At 39.8% G+C, this 22,855-nt stretch overlaps 3 protein-coding genes across 5 annotated transcripts in view; 1 reads left to right on the top strand and 2 right to left on the bottom strand.

Moving 5' to 3' along the window:
* Positions 1–2,971: 2,971 nt before the first annotated feature.
* Positions 2,972–3,872, top strand: fgf21 (fibroblast growth factor 21; the record flags this gene model as incomplete). The annotated part of the gene is made up of 4 exons (XM_083933172.1): positions 2,972–3,119; positions 3,219–3,296; positions 3,388–3,491; positions 3,582–3,872. The coding sequence occupies 4 exons, from the start codon at positions 2,972–2,974 to the stop codon at positions 3,870–3,872; spliced, it is 621 nt and encodes a 206-aa protein (XP_083789298.1).
* A 3,184-nt stretch (positions 3,873–7,056) lies between these two features.
* Positions 7,057–12,906, bottom strand: LOC310960838 (potassium voltage-gated channel subfamily A member 7-like). Of its 3 annotated transcripts, XM_083932664.1 has the most exons (4): positions 12,698–12,906; positions 11,661–12,407; positions 7,785–8,695; positions 7,057–7,596 (listed from the first exon to the last, which is right to left on the bottom strand). In XM_083932664.1, exons 2-3 carry the CDS (start codon positions 12,348–12,350, stop codon positions 7,790–7,792), a joined length of 1,596 nt encoding a protein of 531 aa, XP_083788790.1. In that variant the 5' UTR covers positions 12,351–12,407; positions 12,698–12,906; the 3' UTR covers positions 7,057–7,596; positions 7,785–7,789. The 3 variants fall into 3 exon arrangements, with proteins under 3 accessions (XP_083788790.1, XP_083788789.1, XP_083788791.1); XM_083932663.1 differs by having other exon boundaries at positions 7,057–8,695; XM_083932665.1 differs by having other exon boundaries at positions 7,057–8,695; positions 11,661–12,403.
* Positions 12,907–15,742: 2,836 nt separating this feature from the next.
* LOC310960836 (voltage-gated potassium channel KCNC1-like) overlaps positions 15,743–22,855 on the bottom strand; it is a 52,191-nt gene continuing 45,078 nt past the window's right edge. The window contains 1 exon segment of the mRNA XM_083932661.1: positions 15,743–20,831. The gene's annotated coding sequence lies outside the window, so the exon portion shown is untranslated.

Below are 22,855 nucleotides of genomic sequence, written 5' to 3'. Positions count from 1 at the left end.
CAAAGAAATGAACTCAGCCGTATTCAAACACAACATAAGCTGCATGTTTTTGCTCAGTCAAGGGTGAATTGAACACCACAGGAGTGGAGATGAGAACAAAGTAGGAAGAGCTTTTTAGATATGACAAAAGTTATGATTGTATTGTTTTGAATTTGAATGACTTAAAATGTCTTTTTAATGGGGACTTTTTTATCTAGTTAAATTCATATACTGCATGTATGAAATGCAACGAGGAGGGCCAACAGTCCCTTACATTCAAAATAATCTGCCTTGGGGCACCCAGTAGCTCACCCCGTAGAGCGGCTGCCCCATATACAGAGGCTCGGGTGTCAGTCACGCCCTTCCCCATTTTATATCAACCTTCAAATGTACTTCAAATAAAGGCATGAATACTAAATACTTTTTTTTTTAAATCTAATATCTGCAATTTTTCTGTATATGTAACTACCAAGGTGGAGAAATATTTTCCACAGTGAGGTTTCAAAGTCTGAAAGACAGACTCAAATTTTCCACCAGTGTGACACTGAAACTTTTTTTCTCAAGCAACAATTTACACGCACAAATTTTGACTTTTTTTGCTGACTAACCAATCAGCGGGTTACTCACACTTCATCCAGTCAGGGGGAAAAAGTTTCTAAGGCGTTCGGTTTACCTCATCTATCTGAAACATGCTGGAGTCAAAGAGCCTGAGGCAAACTCAACATGGACATGAAGGTCCCGCTTATGATCATATAGTGTTCACACGATTAAGCTCATAAACAGGATTCTCATGTCCATGTTAACTCTTCTGTGACACAGGTGGGTTGTGAGCACAGAACATACCAGTAAAGTCTTTTTTTGTGTGTGTGCACACAAGCTAAACAAGCTAAAAAGTATTAATGACCCTCATTTGCTTCCATGTTTATGGATCTTCCTGTGAGAAGGTGATAATGGAGGCGAGAAGAGTAAACAGGGTGGCACCATCTCCTGGCCAAGTTCCATCTGTAAACCGTATCCCATTTTTATTTTTATAAGGAATTGATCCGTCTTACAAGCTGAATGGAAATAGTTGATGTTTAATGTCAAGGACGAGCATTAGGCACACATGACACTCAGTAATAATAAACGCAGCATAGGCCTACACATGAAGGAATGTTTTTCAGTGTTTATGACTTCCACTCTGTTTATATTTCACTTTCAACATCCGGAAACATGTCAGAGCAGGCTTCTTCAGGAAACTCAAATAGGGCTTTACAGTTTATTGTTAATTAAACTGTCAGAAAATATCCATATATACTAAAGGTATCAACATACTTCCCCTGATCTGTGACTGTTAACAGTTTTGAAGCTTAATGTAGATATTTGAAAAAGGGAAATAAAGGAAGTAGTCTCTGGTAGTTTAATACCACTTTGTGATAGTTCAATGTAGCGTTCAGACTTAGTTATGATTGACGAATAAGAAACTGTATCTATTTGATGAATTGACGCAGAAGTAGCATCACAGTGAAATGATGAAACAAGGTGGTAAAGCACTTTGTGGAGAGAAAGTTTATTAGTGATGCACTGTGTTTCATTACTTGGGAGTTTTCAAGCTGACGTAGAGCGTCCCTTGTGACGGTGCAGCTGCAGTCACATAAACACTTGTCCTCCGCTAGTAAATCAGTTTCACCCACTGTTTCCAGCCATTCTGTCCCTCAAACACACACATAACCGAATAAGATAAACAACATGAAACCTAGTCCGTTTCCACGCTTCAGACTTGTTTGTTAGAAATTATTCCGCACATGACTCAAAAAAGATGTTTGTGTTACATTTCCTTGCAGTTGTGAAATTTGTATATTTTTGTGGAGGACTGCATGGAAAAACAGCCTGAGTTACAGTAAGCTATTTTGTCCACAAATAATGACAAAGCAGAAATGAGGAGTTGTTTTTCCTGGGATATTGACATTGAAAAAAACAGTCTAAATGACTAATATATACCTTAATTATATATTAAGGTATATATATTAAAGTATTGTGGGAATAGCATGATGCAAAACATAATGAGGTCCTCAAGTAATGTTTTTTGAAGTGGTTGTATGAGGCATCCATAGTCTTTACTTATTATTACATTTTTACCTACAGTAGGTGATGGTCGGCACGCCCCCACTTTGGAGACGCAGTCAGGTAGGAAATGACAACAAACTAACTAACCGGCAGCACTGGACCAGCAACTCTGTGTTCTGCGAGGTCAAAGTATTGTTTTTGTCAACGGACTCCGGTGGCTTTGACGAGAGCACAGATAGCGACTTCAGTTCCTCCCATGTCAACTTAAACAGGGCTGTCTGAGAGTAAAGCTATGAAAATATTCTAAATATTATGTAAACTTAGACTGATATTGACTTCTTTAAGATGGCTTAAAAATGAATGTAGCTGTTGCCCCAATCCATAGCAGGACATTGCTGGGACTCCTAGCTGTCTGTTTCTTAAAACTGGGGACGTGCTGACAGCCATCTATTGTAGATAATACACTGACTGACTATGGATAATTACCTTATACAACCCCACTTAAAAACATCCAAACTATCCCGTCAGATAACTTGCTAAACAAGGGTAAATAATGGGAACAGTAGGAAACATAAAATCTATTCATACTTGTATTTTTCGTGCTATTTGGTTCGGATGAATTTGATCCCACTCCTTTACTGGAGTCCAAACGCAGCTTTACAGGCAACTCTCACTGTAAATGGCCGGAAAAAGCCCATACATAGCTTAGTGTTTAAACACAGATCTCTAAATCACACTTTCATTTAGTAGAAATGTCTGACTCATACGTTCAGGAAGTAGGACCTCCTTCTCCACACTCCTTTAAAAGGGCACGCAACTTGCTCCTGTTTAGAATTTGAAAAGAACTGGCTTGTACAGAGCCATATTTATTTAAAAAGCTATTTCTTATTTTTATTAAGCTATTAATATATTTTTATTTATTCCTTATTTATCTCCTCTTTTCCAAATGGTTTTGTTTCCACACACCTCTTTCTCGAGCCTGTTGTCTTTTCTCTTAATTATCTCCCTTCCCTTCTCTCTGTCATTTTATCTCACTGACTCCAACCCACTTTTGTCCTTTGACAATCAAGTCAGAGAGGTTCACCTCTACACAGGTATTTATAATCATTTTCATTTCAAATATTGGGGGTATTGATGAGTTAACTCTGTTCTTAAACACCTTCAATTCTTCATTGTCTTTCTTCTTATTGCAGATAATCACAGAAGAGGGATGTATCTGCAGATGACTTTGGATGGGAGAGTGTCCGGAAGTGACGCTCAGTCCACTTACAGTGAGTATTTGGGAGATAAATCAGTAACAGTATATGTGCCCAATTTAGGATATTATCTATATCTGATATTATCTATTTTTTTTGTTTCCAGGTGTGCTGGAGTTGAAATCAGTTAACCCAGGTCGTATAGTTATCAAGGGACAGTCATCATCTCTGTTCCTCTGTGTGGACAGTGAAGGCCGTTTGAGGGGGCAGGTACAGTAACCAAAGAAGACTTCATTTTCCTAAAGAACTCCCATCCCTTCCTGTCATCCGCTGACACTTTACATGTGTTGTCCCTTCCAGGGGCACTACTCAGAGGCCGACTGCACCTTCAGAGAACTGCTGCTGGCTGACGGATACACCCGTTTCCTTTCCTCGCACCACGGATTTGCTGTGTCTCTGGCGTCGAGACATTTCCCAGACCGGCACACGGTCCCTTTCACTCGATTCCTACCACTTAGGAATACTTTGACGAGGGAGAGTGTGTCTGAACGGCCTCCAAACAATCAGAGGCATTTCAACGTGGACTCCGATGATCTTCTTGGAATGGGTCTGAATACTATGGGCAGTCCTCAGTTCTCAGTGGACAAGTAAAGAAAATGAATTGAATAGATGTATAACTGTATATGAACCTTCTCAAATGTATTGTATTGACCGGGAACTTGATTTTGATATGAAATGACGATTGAGTGCAGCATTATTGTAACTTATTTATTTATTGTGTGTGTGTGTGTGTGTGTGTGTGTGTGTGTGTGTGTGTGTGTGTGTGTGTGTGTGCGTGTGCGTGTGCGTGTGTGTGTGTGTGTGTGTGTGTGTGTGTTTCTAATGGTTATTTATAGACTGAATAATGAATTCTGAGATTTTGAGAGCATGTTTGTGTCCAGATAAGAAATGGACAGTGTTTGTAGGACTACTACACAGGTGTTGTTGTTTTTTGTATTTATTATTTTCAGACTAGAGAGAAGTTCTGAATGAAAATAAACTTGCTATAAATTTTAATTCTGTCAGGTCTGTCACGCAATGATAATTACAGAAGGTCAATGAAACAATTATTTAAACCAAGAATTTACATAATCAGGAAGAACATGTTTTGACCATTGATCACAGATTTCCTGGAGGAGAAGGGGGCTGAATATTGTGGGAGCTGGAGCGCTCTCTGGTGGACAAATAAGTAATGAAGGGAAGAAGGCCAAGCTCTTTGAACCACTTGTCTTGGTTTATGGGCTCTGGTGATCATGTGTGTTCAAGCGGCAGGAGTCTTAGGTTGGGCAAATCTAAAATAACATTTCTCAGATGTCCTTATACAACACATTGGAATCTGATTATTGATAAATAATGGTTTTCAGAAGCAATATGATGTACAAGCACATAAGAGCGAGACAGCCATCATCACATTTATAAGGTTTTCATGATAACATTAATCATTGGTCAACATTGATCTTATGTGCGTACTGCATCCTGAATTTAGGGCACCAGTGATCCGTAGTTCAGTACAGACTTTGTGTATTAACAATATGGACAATGCTAAAGTCAAACCACTTAATATGATATAATGTATTACACCAAAGGTATTTTCCCTACAATGTAGCCTACAGTGAACGTCTTACAGTCATAGACATACATGCTCCTTGAACTAACTAATTGACAAAAAGACCACCACCAGCAATGTTGTAATAAAGTTGTCTGGAAAAAAAATGACCACCTGATCTTAAAAAAAGACACATTGAGGATGATTTACGATCCCAGTCCAGTGGTTAGGTTAGCCTGCTGTAAAAGCCTGGGGGCAGCGGTACCAGCCGTCATCATCTCCCCCCAAGCCCCTTCAAGTGGTTCAGCCCGTGTGATGTCAGGCTCACAGAGAAAGAGGCTGATGTTGCAACATTTTTTAAGTAATCATTTATTATTCAAAAATGAAAAGTAATGCCAGCTGTGGTGCTCGTACCTGCACTGTTACCCCGTTACTGAGATTTATTTCTAGTTATCGTGCTGTTGGTTTTGAGTGTTTGTGTACTATAGATCCTGTCGAGACACAGGGGACCCTGGGGCTGACTCTGCTTGGATCCCAAACTTTTGCTGTTAAACTCCATCTGTCAGTGGACTTGCAGCTCAACTCGACATAATAGCAGCTGGAAAATTAGATGAAATTCCTTTAATGCATTAATTCATACACCTAATGGGAGTGTAGAGATGCTATAGAAATGAAATATAAGAAATAAAAAATCTCTTTCTTTGATACAGATCACTCAGCCCTAATACCCACTATCATGTGAATCTATTTACTCCCATGTTATGACTATTTCCAGACTGTCAAGAATAGTTTTTAAATATTGAAACAATGATAACAACAACACTATTATGTACATAACCCATTTGTACAAGATTACAGTTTCAGGGATTAACAGCAACTTTTAAAACAACCAGGCTGGCAGCAAGGCAACAGCTTTTGGTTGCCAAAACTGAAAACATGGTTGCCATTTTAAGCCACCTTATACGTTTGAGCAATTTAGATACTATACAGTTATACGTCAGCTTTTTGTATTTCGTTCAAGTGAAATACAAAAGCCTCCTATAGCTGTACCCTATCTGGTCTGTTTAGTTACAACAACAAATGTATTTAGGCTGGTTGTAAAATAAAGGCGGTATCGTTTAGTTATTCATCATTTCAACTTCATGATCAGCTCTTTTGGGTCCACTGCAGCACTTTCAACGCGTGCAAAAGGGTTAAATAGAAACAAAATTTCTGCTAAAAACGACACGCCACATTGCTCGCAGCCACTTAGGACATTCTGCGTTGCATGCCGTTGGGACATGGTGTTAAAACGATGTTGTCGGGTTAGTTGAGCTTTTCACCCAACATTTAAACAACTTAAGTTGCTTCACCATCATCTTTAAAATAAATGCCTGTGTGCACATGTGAGTAAAAATATGGAGTAAATGCACCGGGGCATGTGCAGCATTGTCACGTGCATTTGTGTGGTTTCCATGCTGACACAGCAATATGTAAATATCACTAATGTCTCGGGGTGCATGTTTTGCTGTCCCTTTTTATGTTAAAAAAAAGCCACAAATAGCAAACAAGGCCAAAAATTGGTTGCAAATTTCTCAAAATGGTTGCCAATGGCTACTTACTACTGTGAATGCCAAGCCCTGAGTTTGCTTAAACATTTTTAAAGATCCTATTGATTTTTTTATTTTATAATCGAATATATATCTCAGTGCTGCCTGACGACCATCTCTTAAAGTGGTAAAGTATTTGTGTTTTAATCCTCCAAATGATTTATCTTAATGTACTGTATTTGCCCTTTTTACAAAGTGTTACCTTAACATAAACAACACAAACTAAAACACATCATTGAAGCCGTTTACACTAGCAATGTTACATTAGTACACATGCTTTCCATGGGTCATCACAGTGATGTCGTGGAAAGTCTTATGTGTTCCAGTGAAACTGAGAACAGCTTTATTGGAAGCTCCTGCTGCTTATAACAGCTTAGTAGCTGTGGAAAAGGTCGGCCGTACATCAGTGCAACACAGATTCAATCTGGCAGACCTCTGGAGTAGACTAAGCAGTGAAGGATTAAGTATAATTGTGTTTCTCTAGTTTGTTATATTTAATATCTTAAAATAACACTGCTATATTTAAAAGGTAAATATGATTTGTTTCAGTAGCACCACCACATTTTTTATAATTATTATTCCACAGGCAAACATTAATAACACTGCTTCTTTTAAGAAAATTTATAAAATATAATCTTTAATAAAACATTGAGTGCATAATCAAGCAGGTAAATACATAACTTTTGTTATAGCAATCCAAACGTCCCCCTTTTACACAAATGGGTAACTCTGTCTCACTGAGTAGTGCAGCAGTGTTGTATTACAGCATGATAAAGGTCATGTCAGTCGCTTCAGTCACGTAAGCCAAAACTACACAAATGTGAACTTTGTACATAACTTACAGGAGAATGTTGAGAATGTTGTTGCTGGTTTTTGAGAGATCTCAATCTGTCTGCAGCGACAGTGCTGCTGGTGTTTGGTTGAGTTTTGACGAGACATGACATCTATATTGCCAATAACTTATCCACTTCCACTTCAAACATTAAGCCAAAAAAAGTGACAGTACTAAGACATCATAGTTTCAAGGCACAGAACAGACATTCACAAAGTTATTTTCAAACACAAGCTGATAGCATTAATAAATAACAGCTCATTATATTTATATGAAGACCCTGAGAATGCAAAACTCACTGTCTTTACTTGCTTTTTCAAAGCTATGTTATACGAAGGTTGCCTTTCAGGGACATCTGGCTGGCTAGTGCTGTAATAAATACCAATAAAGGAAAAAGGAGAGAAAATTAAAACGTATAGTTAGTAGGCATATTTATGTTAAATTTGTAGTTTTACTTTATCTTTTCTCATTTCATTCATGTTGTTTCATTGTTACTTCCATTCACTTCACATATTTATTTTCCTTGTCTTTGTCAAATGGTACAAAACAACACTCACCCTCCCTACACTTGAGTAACCAGCGGTTCCCTCAGATACATGTTTCTTCCTTTGAACTCTGGGCTCTGCCCTGCACACAGTCCACCAAGCAGAGTCCCATTTAGAGGGTTGCAGATGCTTTCAATGGCATAATAATCTCCCTCTGGATCTCTATCCTCTTCCTCTATTTCCCTCCCTTCTGGCCCCTCGTCCTCCCACAGACCTGTCTGGACGTGGGTGTACTCGGTATTGTCCTCGCATTCAGTTTCCCGATGGTAGAAGTAGCTAAAGTTGGACACTATGACGGGCACTGGCAGCGAGATGGTGAGCACACCAGCGATGGCGCACATTGAGCCCACCAGCTTACCCCACACTGTCTCTGGGTACATGTCACCATAGCCCACTGTGGTCATGGTGACAACTGCCCACCAGAAGGCATGTGGTATACTGATAAAGTCTGTGTTGGTGTGATCGGCCTCAGCAAAGTAGATGGCACTGGAGAAGAGGATGACGCCAATAAACAGGAAGAAGATTAGCAGGCCCAGCTCGCGCATGCTGGCCTTTAGTGTCTGACCAAGGATCTGGAGGCCCTTAGAGTGACGAGACAACTTAAAGATCCTGAACACCCTCACTAACCGGATGACTCTGATGATGGCCAAGGATGTGGCTGGAGAGGCGTCATTGTCCTTGGCCAGCTCCGTTCCCAGAGTGACAAAATAGGGCAGGATGGCACTGAAATCGATGATGTTCATGACATCCTTGAAGAAGTGCGTCTTGCTGGGGCAGCAAGTGAAGCGCATGAGGAGCTCGAAGGAGAACCAGCATATACATATGGTCTCCACCAGGAAAAAGGGGTCATGGAAAACACTTTGTGGAGGAGGCATGTGCTCAGATACGTTCTTTGCCTGGGCGTGGTATTTGTAAAAGTATTCCTGAAGGAAAGGAAAGGACAGACAGGAAAGATATAAAGCATAGTTGTATGGCAGAAAATCACAATAACAAGAATGAAAATATACAATTACAGCTGCCATTTTGCAAACGGATCTTCAAACTATAAATACTTTAACCCCACATAAGGGCGTATAGCAATTATGAAGCTTGAACTAGCACATGTGAGAAGTTGGCCTTCTGGGCTTTCTGCCAGAAAACCTTTTCGGCAAGAAATCTCTTAACGTTTAGGCAACAAAACTACTCGGTTAAGTTTAGTGGCTTGGTTTAAAATAAACCCTTTCTGTCACAAAGCCCAAAAAAAAGTCTAACTGCTACTGTGTAGGTGCCTGCAGCTAGCCTGCTTAGCTTAGCACAAAGATTGGAAGCAAGGGGAAACAGCTAGCCTGGGTCTGTTCGAAACTGACTGACTTAATCCACCTACCAGCATCTCTAAAGCTAACTTGTTAACAAATTATATTGTTTGTTTGAAATGTGCAAAAACCAAAAGTGTAAAAATGACATGAAAGCAACATGTCTTTCCTAGAAATAGATGGTAGGTGAATTTTGTTACCTCTGGACACAGCCAAGCTAGCCGTTTTCCCTAATTATAAGACTTTATGCTAAGCTACGCTAACTAGCTAGTGGCTCCAGTTACATATTCAACATATTGGCATTCTCATCTGAGTCTCGGCAAGAAAGCGAAAAAAACAGAAACTGCTACTGAGATACCATTATTTTCACGTTATAAACTACATAACTACATAGACCTTCAGTATGTTGTCCACCATCCCATTACTTCTCACCTCTGACACCCTCATAGAAGCGTTTGTGACATCTGCGGCTTTACATTTCTGTCATAGCTTCTCCTATCTCTTTTTCAGTCCACCTGTCTTTCAGCCTTCCGTGTCCGGAATTGGCATTACATTCAAGCATTGGATAGTTGCTGTTTAAATCATCTTACACTTAAAATCAAAAGTGTGACCGCGGATGTTACGGATATAAAAGGGATCAGATTAGTATGCTGTAATGGGCTGTGTGTAATATATAAAGTTTCAGGGTAGTTTAAATAAACTTAGAGTATTCCTTATGCCTTTCAGTAGCAGGTCAGTGACAGTGTTTATTGCTAAACGTGGACATCTATGTGTTTATCATCTCCAAGGGCTCTCCTTAAACTAAATATAACCCTGTGAGATCTCCGAAGAGAAACATGAGAGCGTCTCCTCATCCATCTCTACCTTGGTTGCTATCCATCGCCATAGCCTCCGCAGCCTTGTAACATTGCCAATGCAGTTCAGTGGGTCTACAGCTTACTGGGACTGGGGGTAAATTACAGTACAGTTTCCTGGCAGCTCCCTTGTGCAAAGGCAGCCTGGCCTAGCACAGCGGCCCTGGAGGAATGTGTTAACATGACCCAACGTATGCTTCTCCTCCTGTGAGACCTTTTAGTGTCCGGTTTTAAGCCACAGAAAGGCTTTGGCTCACCTTTGCGGATGTGTTCGGTCACTTGTGTGACCTTTTATTAACACACCTAACCATCTCCTCACCCTGTCCTTTCTTACTTTCCTTTTTTTGTACTCCAGGCTCCACCCGTTACTCCCTGTACCCTTTAGCACTTCCTGAATCCGAGTGTATCAGATTTAACAGCCGACAAAAATAATCACACCATAAGCTTCCCTCACTCTCCCTCTCTCTGGTCTGCTTCCAGACATATTGGCAAGTAGTTGTCCCCATGTCAGTATTTTTCCTTTAACACACTGTAGTACTCACCAAGTGTGTGTTTACCCAAACACCTGCTTCCTGTGATATCGTGTTTCAGTTAGACCCAGGGAGGCTCACACATCCCACTCAAGACCTTATACCCAGGTGGTTTGATCTGGATTTTTACTGTCTCTGTTTTAGCAAGTGGCATTGAATTAATTGGTGTGATATTGAACATAAAACCATTATATAAAAATATAGATTGAGCAAAGATTGAGTCTTACGGTTATTTTTCAGGAGGGAGAGACTTTTAAAAAAGACTACCAACAATATATCCTTTCATGTCCAAACCTTTAGTCTTTATCTTTTAACCTATAGGGCTGGGCGATTGGCCAAATTCTTCACACACACACACACGCACACACACACACTCGCGCGCACACACACACACACACAGACATATGTATATATAGTATGTATACACACACAATATGTAGCCTATTTTGTATACACCTATGTATAAAGTGTAAGGGTCAGAAAGTAAAGCGTCATCCACATGACGAAATATGGCCATAACATAGTTCAGCCTCTGCAATAAAAATGATAAAGCCAAATATCTACAAAAGACATTTTACTCGCGTTTTGATGATATATATGTTTTCCTTCTTCTTTTTTCTTCTTCTTCTATCAGCAGGACGTAAAGGGTAGGGAATAAACACTTTAGCTCAATTTATGATGATATTCACAGTATATCAGTGTGAAATTCATGTAATCCAACTGATGTAGACTTTGATTTTAAAACCAAAACCAAGAGTTAATGTGCTTGTTATTGTCAGTTTTGACAACGTAATTGAATCGATTCCATTGTGTGATTATAAACTATCATAGTGAATTATCAGTCATCCCTAAGACCTACCTAACCGGACTTTCGGCAGATGACTTCTGTTCCACCTTGACTCCGTCTTGACTCCGCCTAGCTCCACTCAACCATCTGGGATCGCTCCGGAATGAAATTTATTTATTTACCCTACCTATACTCCAAATGGGAATTTTGTATTTACACTTTCCCCTGTCAATGCACATTCCCAGTTCTGCTAATGTCGCCCGAAAATTTGTGTAAATGGAGGATACTTGCCACCATTTCTACTCATGCCATCCACCTAACCCTCAGGAAATTTGGAAACCCTTAAAGAAATCTCAACCTTCCATCCTTGACATATCTTCATACTATCCTGCCTCTCAAACATACACTTGAATCCCATTTCCTACCTCTCGTGCCTCCTTGTCATTTCTGAAATCGGGCAGTGTCTCCAGGCAGAAAATGAGGATGGACACCACAATGACCATGACACTGATGATGGCTATAATACGTGCTCCTGATGAGGACTCGGGGTGCTCAAACAGCATCCACAGTCTTTTCTGGATTTCATTGGATGGCAGCGGTCTGTCTTCCTCTTTTGGAAAACCTTCGTCCTCCTTGAAGCGGTTCATGATGTCCTCTCCAAGCTCGTAGAACATCAGCTCATCCATGAAGATATCCAGCGGTATGTTTGTGGGTCTCCGAAGCCTCCCGCCTGACTGGTAAAAGTACAGAATGGCATCGAAGCAGGCGCGGTTCCGGTCCAGGAAGAGTTCGTTTCGAAGTGGGTCAAAGAACCGTGACCTGCGCCTAGGGTCACCAAGCAAGGAGTCGGGGAATTGGGCTAAGGTTCGAAGCTGCGTTTCATAACGCATCCCTGAGACATTGATGGCCAGTCTTTCACTCAGCGCCCATCCATTCCTCCATAGAGACCCAGATCGCCGGCTCTCTTTCTTCTTCTCCTTCTCGTTCCCTTTGAGCTCCTTCTCCCCTTTTTCCTCACAGTTGAGCTGGTTCTTCAGCTGTTTATCAATCTCTCCATCACTCTCTTTACCTCTGCCTCCCCTCTCGTCGTCGTCCTGCGGGTCAAGGCTGTCCATTCCTGTGTGTTTCCCAGGCCAAACCACAGAACAACTGGACTTAAAAGCAAACCCTGTCTGAAACCAGAGTGACAGTTCCATCAGTGGATATGGTTTTCAGTTAATAAGCATTACAGGTGAAATTGGAAGCAAGCAGCTTAAGGGAAGATACTGTAGCAGTGTCTGTTTGTATAGTAAATATTTTCTATGACATTTCATCACAGTTGCACATTAACCAAAAAGTTGTAATTAAAAAAAGTTACTTTTGTAATTTATTTAATTGAAAAGATGAACTGTGGATTAAAAAAAAACGGACAAACAACAAACAATGTTAGTACCCAGTTAGCGAGAGGAAAGCATTTACTCACTAAGTGTAAAACAGCTGCTGACAGAGGCTAATGGCAGGATGAAAAATCACATCGTTCGTCTCCCGTGACTCATCACGTTGCTCGTCTTCCTCTCTGTTGTCATGTCAGCTGTCATATACACAATGTCCTTGTTTGGCTGTTTCTCTGACCGGGTTGGACGCAAAAAGTTTGCTTCCAGTTGTTTGCTCAGGGAACATCCACAGATCTTATCCTGTCCCTTGCTGCCTCACGTTGTCTGTCTTAAAATTTTTTGGGAATGCTGTCCTGTTGAAATTCAATCTCTGCCAGATCCCTCCACCCCTCCCCGTCCCCTTTCCCTCCATTTTAGCTATGAGGCAAGACAACCTTCAACCTCACTATCAAATGTCACCTCTGCCTGGCACTTCATGGTGTTACCCCCTATAACAAGCATGGTTATCTGACTGACAGAGGTTCCTCACTGTTCCTCAATATATCAAAAGTATCTGATTTGAATATGTATTAGTTAAAAAACAAAAACAGTGGAACTTAAAAGATAGTCATAGAAATATGCATAGAAATCGCCCATTTTTTTCATGATAAACATTTACCAGCCGCAACAAAGTTACTGGTTTTGTTTTCACCTTGTGTGTATTTTTGCTGGTTGTTTATATGGTAGTCTACTGCCAGACGTTGTCCCAACCATGCAAGATACAGTCACAAAGATTTACAGGTGTGTAGTATAGATCAAAATGAAGGTCCAATTTGAAAATGGGAATTGTCTGAGCAAGGGGTCTGGGCCCCCCGCACACTTCACAATCTTTAGTGATTGCAGTTATGTCGGTATGATAAATGGGTTCATAAAAATAACATTCTGACTAATAGAGGTTTGACGAGGTTTGATACAACGACATTTCTCGTCGAGGTGATGAGTGTTGATGAGACTCTTATCTGCCTTCTAGGGTGGCACGGTGGTGTGGTGGTTAGCACTGTGGGGTTCCTGGTTGAATCCGGGCTGGGTTCCTTCTGTGTGGAGTTTGCATGTTCTCCCCGTGTCTGCGGGGGTTCTCTCCGTGTTCTCCGGTTTCCTCCCACAGTCCAAAGACATGCAGGTGTTAGGTTAATTGATGACTCTCAAGTGCCCGTATGTGTGAATGAGAGTGTGAATGGTTGTCTGTCTCTGTTTGTCTCTATGTGCCCTGCGATAGGCCGGCGTCCTGCCCAGGGTGTACCTGCCTCACCCCGGATGTTAGCTGGGATCGGCGACCCCGTCAGAGACAAGTGATTTGCAGATTCTGCCTCCTATTTACCATCACCTCCAAGTCATGGCCCTCAAATAAAGGGCAAATTTGTTTTGTGATGTTTCAAGTATATAATGGAATCGTGGAGGTCTTGTCACATTGCGTAGCACTTTCTTAATCATAACATCATTTTTAAATTGAAGATTAGTACTCTTAGTGTAAATAAATGACAAAAACAATGGAATACATAAAGACTACGTCAACCAATCAATCTGATCTACTGTTTTTAGTCATAGGTCCTCATCCATCTGAATGTAGAAAAGCCGACACTACTATGTATCACCACCAGAGGGAGGTGATGTTTTGGCAAAAAAAAGAGGAAAAACTGAAGGGGTGCCTCTGCCGACATTTCCTCACTGCTGCCTACAGTCACAAAAAAATACACTGCTCGCTGGGCTGCTACATTTGATCACATATCATGTCAGCTCAAACTGCTCAATATGAATCTGACAACCCTTTGTGTAAATGAGTTTTTGAAAGCAATAAGCTCAAGGAGTGTGTGATATAATAATCAACACTATATAAATATCAAGTATAGATTGAATGCAGTAAGACATTCTTCTGTTTTTTGGGGTGTTACATGGATGTGGGAATCAAACACAAAATGATGCCCCATAGAAATGCAGTGTTATTTTTAGGTTTGTGCATCATCATCCTGAATAAGGGAATACTGTGAAAGAGAAGTAGATGCTCCTACTTCAGCTAAAAAAAAAAAAAAGGATTTACATTATTTAGCTTTCATGCAGCTATGCAGAGTGATTATGAGACCTTGTGACTTCCATGAAATGGCTGCATATACCACCGCAGAGTCAACACCACATAGATCATTTGAAACAGACGGTGGGTATCCATGAGTAGAAAATAGATGACTCATCAGACCACATTGCCATTTCTTAACATGTGGTCCTTACTCCAATGTATGGTACATAAGCAGTATCCAATAAGCAGTTCTGAGATAAATAAGTAATTTTGTCCCACCGCTCAGGTGTCTTTATTAAGAGCTTTAACTGTCCACTTCTGTTATACTTTGATTTACCTAAATTGCTGATTTTCAAAGACTGTCCCCTTGCCATGACTTATAATGTGTCTGTGGTAGGTTGTAAACAACTATCAATCACCTTTAACTCTGCTAACTATCTTTCTATTTGAAGACTCACCTATATAGGTGCTTGTGTTTTAATGTTGTGTTGTGTTTTAATGTTTTAATTTTAGTGAGAGAGCATAATTATATGATGTCGGTTGAGAAATATTACAGCTCCTTATTCCAGCACGTTGGTGTCCGCTTTCATGGACATGAGAAGTTTAAGTTACAGTTATTTGATATCGAGCCAGGAAACCAGCACATATATTGCCTCATCATTCTCAAATATCCTGTCACTTTACAACTGACCTCAAATTTATAGATTACCATAATATGACACGGCCTTATTTTAGTCGCTAAAATGGTGTAATGCAAAAGAAACTTCACGGTTGGTCCGTTGGTTGAAAGGGCTGGCATCAAAATACCCAATATCCTTAAACGCAAATTGCAAATTAAATGTGTCATCCTTCAGTTTCTTGGAAGACTTTGGATTTTCATTGTCCACACCTCACCGGGGTTGTGGTATCCCGTACCTGACAGGCTGATGAATAGCGTTAACTATGACAGTCAGTACAGAAGTCTGTACGCACAGGAGCACACGTTTGGTCAGTTAGAAAAATCGTAAACAAACTGACACACCGTTGATGTCACTTTTTCATTTATTTTAAGTTCATTTCAATGATTTTAAGCAATTTTTAATGCCTCTGAAAAAGCATCTCATGACTGTTGATCAGTTATTCATTCAAGCTGCTATGGAGATTGGTTCACATTAGATCGCATTGACATTCATACATTTTAAGTCTCAAGAGTAGAAATATGTTCAATTATGACACTTTATTGATATGTTTCTATTTTTTCTTCAAAATATAAAAAGATAGATCATGAACATTCCATTGAAATATACTTTATACAGTTCTTGATGAGTTGTTCTTTGTGTCCCAACATTTCAAAAATAAAATCCGGCATAAGTCACAACCAGATACTCCAGTCACCTCCTCTTCTCCCCATTCACTCTCCTACTAAGACCACAGTACAATGGACTAGTACCTAAGTCTGTTTTACACAATGTGATGGCATGTAAAATGAACACACATCTTGTATCTTTGGAATGCTTACGTTAATGCCTTATGTTAGCCTGTAATATTAGACGTATGTATATCGGTATGACTCTTGTGGTGTGCGTAACCTTATCTCTGATTAAAATAATATATTTAATATCTTCGATAAAAATCTGTTAGTATGATTACATTTCCTCTAAAACAACTCTAGTCTAAATACTTTGTAAAATAAAATATTTTTAGAGTAGCGTGATTGCGGAGTCACTTTATGGAAAGCGATAAAGCCACTACACTTGTGGTTGCAATCATCTGAACTGATGACAGAACATCTGTGTCTCAGGGAGCATACAGTAAGTGTCGATCAGTGGCATTCGTGGTGCGGATTGCATACCATTTAAAAACAAACAAAAATATATTCAACAGAAACAAGAACAAAGAAAAGCAATAGGGTATCATGGAGGATGTGTAAACCAAGGACCACATAACACCTTCCAAACACCTGTAGAGTGATAATATTGTCACAACATGTAGTAGCCATAAGGGTTAACATTGGCTCCTGCTTACAATGTAAAGCATTTATGTTATTTTGGTTATGTGAATGTTACACGGGATATCTGTAACATTGTCAATAGCAAACGTTGGAAAATAAAACAGACTTAGCACTCTCAACATTGTAACATCATTCTGTTCAACATGACTAAATCAAATGGCAGTATTATGCAATAGAAAAGGAAAGACATCTTGTTCAGCCTGGCACTGGCAGAGCAGTCACAATGTAGATAATGTAAAAGAAATGGCAAACGCAATGGTGAAAAATAAGGTAGGGAAAAGACAGTATTCTGCTGTGAACACAAACACAAGCAGCTGGGTGACGCACAAAGTTTTTGTAAGTGTGCACACCATTGCTAGACGTTTACCTCTGAAATATTCATAAGCGATGGTGTGACCATCGAAGCCGTAGTTGCTTAATGCCTTCTAAAATGGGAAATGAAATCGGGAGCTTTAAAAAGATAAAAGACCGAAACAAAATGCCACGGATCATTTTTGCAAACAGAGAGCTCTAGAACCTGTAAAACCTTGAATAGTCTAGGTAGTCTACATCACATAATATTCTGGTGAGCCTCCTAACTGTAATTTAATGGGAATGGACAGAGGACCATTCAGCTGCCTGAGCTGCACCCTGAACCAGCAGGGCCTGAAACTCACTTGGAAAACCAAACCAAGTATGAAGTGCTTGGAGAACACTCGGCAATGAGATTGTTTTTTTTTCTTTTTAAGTGTTTTTTTGTTTTTTTTACATCAATCCTTCCTCGGTTGACACTGGTATCGCTCATCCTCTCTTTCTCGCAACATTTAAAGTACTTCACTGACATCATTTTGGAAGCTCTGGGTCTCTTTGATTGGTGCTCACGTGACTGTGTTGTGTGCTGCAACGAGCTGCCAACTAAGCCAGCTGAGATGACGATAACTCCACGGGTAACGGACGAATGCAAAGACCTGACCATCTAAAAAAAACAAAGACGAGCTACCTCTACACACTCATGCTGACACTGTGAGTGTGAGTAGTTTTCAGTTGCCTCTCGAAGGAAGACGTTTCTGCTCTACGACACGGCACAGTGTTCATAATTATCAGGACTGGATTCATGACGAACAATGATAGGCTAAGGGGATATGTCAAGACTCTGTTCCCCCCCTCGAGAGATTATCAAGTCATAATGCATGCGTTTTTTACACATCACGGTGAGGTGTTCACATTATCGTTATCTATATACTAGAATTTATTATGTTAGAAAGAAAACACCTACGTCCACACACACCATCGACACACCTGAGTCCTTTAAACCACACACAAACTTTGGAATGGCAGTCGGTTCCATGCAAACCTGAAATCTCTCTTGATTGTTTCGCCAGTATAGTTTCTTTCATAGTTTGTTATTGGTCATTATTGGATAATCTGCACATGTACTCCCATTTTTCTACTTAGGACTAGTGGAACAGAACTGCCTATCCCAGCAAAATCCTGCCATGGGACATCCAAGGCCTTTACAAATCTCTTTTAATACTGAGGCGCTGAAGATACTCTCGAGGTTCTCCATTTGCCCTGCTACAATCATGTGACAAATCTTGTATTATTGCCAAAGAAAAAAGCAAACTATGAGCGCTAATCAAGCAGTCAAAGTTGTGGTATGGAGAGCTGTGGTTTTAGAACTGCTGCTGCTGCTGCTGCTACGGTAGTTGTGCAAATGATTCAAGAAGGAAAACATGGACTTTGTGATTAATAACAAACAAACCTTTGCGCAAATGCGATAATTTGGCAAAGTCTTGTATGATCACTGTTGATTAAATGGTTAAAAAATATACCGCTGGATGCATAACAAGGTAAAACTATGGCAGTGGTCAAAAACACTGGAATAGGGGAATGTAGGGCAGTAGTAGCAGAGAGATTTCATCAAACGAAACATAGTTCAGGGTGTACATTGCAAACATACATGTTTCAATATTCACATTTTGTTACTTTTCAAAAACAAAATATAGCTCTTCTCTTTCATTATAATCTTTTTTAAAACATTAATTGCATATAATCTTTTTTTAATTCATTTTATATATACTTTTTTGTATCTCTAGCACCCTTGTCTTCAACTAAGGGCTTGCAGAAAAGACAGTCATGCAAACTAGTCATGCTGGTAAACAAAGTTACAAAAATGCATTATCTTATTTTTTTTTTCATTTGTTTATCTCAGCGTCCATCCTTTGTGATCCACAGTTCTTTATAGGCAAGAGTCATTTGTCATTGTCTTTCAAAAAAGAAAAAAAAAAAAACATTTTCCCGGTGCTTGTGGGGAAATGAACGTTGCCCACTCCCCATAACAAAATATTCAATTCCCATCTTTTTCCAGGCCTTTGACACCATTTCATGATGCCAAATTTTCTATTAACATTTGCATCTTTTTTTTTTTCTTTCTTCCATTCTGGACCTTTGCTGCTCAGAAACTTCCTCCGAAGCCATGGATAGTTGATTTGTTTATCAAAATATAGATTTGTTCTCTTTGTACACTTCCTACACGTGATCTACTCTTGGTCCATTTCTTCTCATTTTCCCCTTTGCCTAAGGGCTCCCATGATGGGCCATCCTTACCTTGACATCGACTTGCCCGAGCAGCAGTCGTTGGCAGCAAGAGGGACAAGAGAGAGATGGGGCAGTATTCATCTGGAGATTCTTGTGCCTAATTGGCAGTGTTGGCCTTTGTGTTAGGAGTAGCATTTATCTGATTGGTCCCTCTCAAAATGATAACACAGAAGTTCCATCTAATGGACAGTTTCGTGTGACGTAAATAGTGTCCTTGTGGCAGGGTTGTCCTTTTCATTGTTATTTAAGGAGGCCAATATCCCTCGGTACTGAAAAAAGACTGACAATTGTCTCTGGGACTTTTGTTTTGTCTCCTTGAGTCAGTCTTTTTGTTCCTCATTACTGAGCACTGTGTCAGTCAGGCATGGGGATAAAATACTTGTCATATTTAAATGTGCATATGGGATGCTTGTGGCAGTTAAAGTACTTTTAGAGGAATGTGTTTGTACCAAAAGGAGGAAATGGGCAGTGTAAGGGTGAGTACAAGTACATCATCCTAAATGGAATATTCCTCCTAATCTACTATACATTACAGAAGGTCATTCAGCAAGTGCTTGCTACAGGACCTTTGGTATCCCACAGGCAGTACATGAGAGATAAAGATAAGTCTTTTTTCACCATTTTCTTCTGGTGAGTCCAAATGTCCACCACCTGATTGAGTTGATGCTACATGTGCTTCATTTGTTCAGCTTCATAGTTAGTGCTGTTAAGGATTATCTCAGTACTTGTGAAGAGGGCAGTGTTTCAGTCGGACAGAAGTGAATGGAAGACATTGGTTCAGTGGCAAACATGCTATAGAAGTGCTAAACTTGAATGAGGGGTTAAAGTATGGATGTTGGTTTATACTGTGTATGTGTGATTGATTTCATAAGCACTGAATTTAGTGCATATTTTTGTTGGAATGTGTGGAAGTGTTTTAACGAGTAAGACCAATCCTTTGTCTCTCATGTACTAAATTTGTTTTTCTTCACTGGAAAGGAACCAAAGAGGAAAATGACATCTAAAAGTTCCCTTGAATGCATAAATTCCTCTCTTTTCCAACTGTTGATGGGTTAAGTCAAGTTATTTCCCAGCCAACAAATGCTACAATATGTTAGCAAAGATGCTACATTGTTCATTCAGTCCTTTGTGAAGACAAGTGTTTTTTTGTTGTTGTTTTTTTCTGGAAACTTGTGAAGTTGCTCAGTTGTTCAGCGCTGTAGATGGTGCTGAGTTAGTCATCATACAAGATGGCGAGTATATTGTTGTCAGAGAGATGTCATCTGGAATGTGTAATCAGGAGTCCTTTGTCTCTCCCCAAAAAAGTGTGTCAGTGCAATGCTCAGTGAGTTTGCCGAAAAAAGGGAAAGGAAAAAAAAACGCTCAATCAGACAGTTGTCAAAAAATGTGGTTGGAGTTCCAAGAGGCTGCTTTGGTAACAACGTGAGGAGCAGACCATGTGATTTCTTAATTCATGATTAACCTCTGGTTTCTCTCTTGTCACCCCAAAGATCTCCTTTAAACTGTCCATCCGTGTCACACTTGTCGATTACGTGGCTCCCACCGCAAATTTGTGTTTACAGGTTACTGACTCCTCATTACAGAGAAGGCGAATGCTAGAAACTTAACACTGTGAAGACAAGAACAGAAATCCATGAATATTAAGTTCACAGAGAATAAACAGAATTTGTAAGAAATGATGTTAAGTGTAATTGTAACAAAAAATGTGTAACACTACAAGTAAGCACATGTGTATAGATTGGTTCATATTAGTTGAGCACTGCTATTAACCAATCTCAATTGGAATTTGCCAATTACATTATTTTCCATAAAACAGTTTCATAGTGTCACTAACAGTATGTACAATAGAGAAGTAATCAGGGATTACCATTACCTGCAAACTGCTGTGCATGTCAGAATGAAGTGCACACATTTAAACTGCAATGACAACTCTAATCCATCTACAAAGACATCTATCTCCAACAAACAGACAGGAATTTTTGCAAACAAGTTCATCTTGAATAACAAAATAGAGAAAGAAATGGTAACAATAAAAGTGGTGGCTGGCAATATTAGAAAAAGACTAAATGAATCAAGCTGCTAGCCAACTGACCAGCACTCTGCTCTGCGCTCTGCCAAATCACCGTCTTTACATGAGGTAATTATGTACAAAGCATTTTAAACAAGATTAGGTGATAGGGAGATAATGACCCGTTATTCACAAGCTAGTGTGTGTGTGTGTGTTAGTGTGTGTGTGTGCGTGTGCGTGTGTGTCTGTGTGTGTCTGTCTGTGTGTGTGTGTGTGTGTGTGTGTGTGTGTGTGTGTGTGTGTGTGTGTGTGTGTGTGTGTGCGTGTGCGTGTGTGTCTGTGTGTGTCTGTCTGTGTGTGTGTGTGTGTCTGTCTGTGTGTGTGTGTGTGTGTGTGTGTGTGTGTGTGTGTGCTTGTTTGTGTGTTCCAACCTTTTCATTTGAATGAATATGTTCACTTCATGGAAAAACACATTTTTGACAGATGGACACATACAAACATACTCTATTCATGTTAGTTTTCCCATTTAAAAGAACACATCGGTGCAAATTCAAGAAAAGGTTTGTCACCAACAGTAGGTTGAGCATTTTTAAATGATTGCCTACAGTTATGGCAAACAGTTCTTATATCACATGTACTGGCATCATGCATTATTTACCGGGAGATTACACATTTCCACTGTGGTCTCACCAACAAAGATTAACCCGCTACAAACATGATCCTTTATTGCAGCCGCATTAGCTCTTCCAGCCGGCTCTTCTTTTCACCCTCTTCCTCTTTCAATTCCCACTGTATAGTTGCAGTTTTCTCCAGGGAAAAGTGGTTAGCGAGACACAGTATTTACATATTTTCTAAAGACAAGTTGTAAAGTAAAATCTTAGGAATTTAGAGTTAAGGCCCTCATACTACAAGAAAATATGGCTTACATTTTGAGGAAGATCAGCAGCTATTAATCTAGGGCTGGGTGAAGTGAATACCTGACAAAAGATTAGTACTAAATTGTTTTTCATTTTATTAAGAACATAGGTGCCAAATGAACATACTGTAACATGCAAGGATCAGACCGGTAAAACATCTTCCAAATGGTGGAAATATTGCCTTAAGGCAGTTCAGCGAGAGAAAGAATATGTAAAAAAATATATATGATAGACATTCTTACATTGTTTTGACAATATACACCATCATATCGCCCAGCCCTATATTAATATAACCGATTAATGCTCACCTGTTAAGCTTACACTTAGTAGTGATGTACATTTTAAGTAACGATATATAATATCATACAGATATTATTAAGAGCAACAGGACCGTTGGAGGACTGTTGTCAGGTGCATAAACTGGTGTAATTTCCCCAATACGTGCCAGATTTATGAATTCTTCAATAAGTTTTCTTCTGTGTTAAAGACATAATCCATTATTGAATTGTTTGCTTGGACATAAACCAGACTTTCCTGTCTTTTTGTCGTTGTTCTGGCACCCGTAACATCTTGAAATAGTGCCAAAGCAGCCGCTGCGCACGCACAGCCATTATGTGTTGCACCTTAACTCACAACCGACGCACCTGGTGTCACTCTTCTCATTGCACAATTCAAAGTTAATCAAACGGCATTTTTCTCCCCTCCGTC

Source organism: Echiichthys vipera (assembly GCF_963691815.1).
Source record: "Echiichthys vipera genome assembly, chromosome: 18".
Lineage (NCBI taxonomy): Eukaryota > Metazoa > Chordata > Actinopteri > Perciformes > Trachinidae > Echiichthys > Echiichthys vipera.
The sequence above is the reverse complement of the archived record's forward strand: the minus strand, read 5'-3'. Positions and strand labels throughout refer to the sequence as shown.

Coding starts and splice junctions, on each gene's coding strand:
- LOC310960838 (XM_083932663.1), bottom strand. CDS start 12,350: ATGGACAGCCTTGACCCGCAGGACGACGACGAGAGGGGAGGCAGAGGT. Junction 8,696..11,660: donor ATGACAAGGAGGCACGAGAG/GTAGGAAATGGG, acceptor CCTTTCCTTCAG/GAATACTTTTACAAATACCA.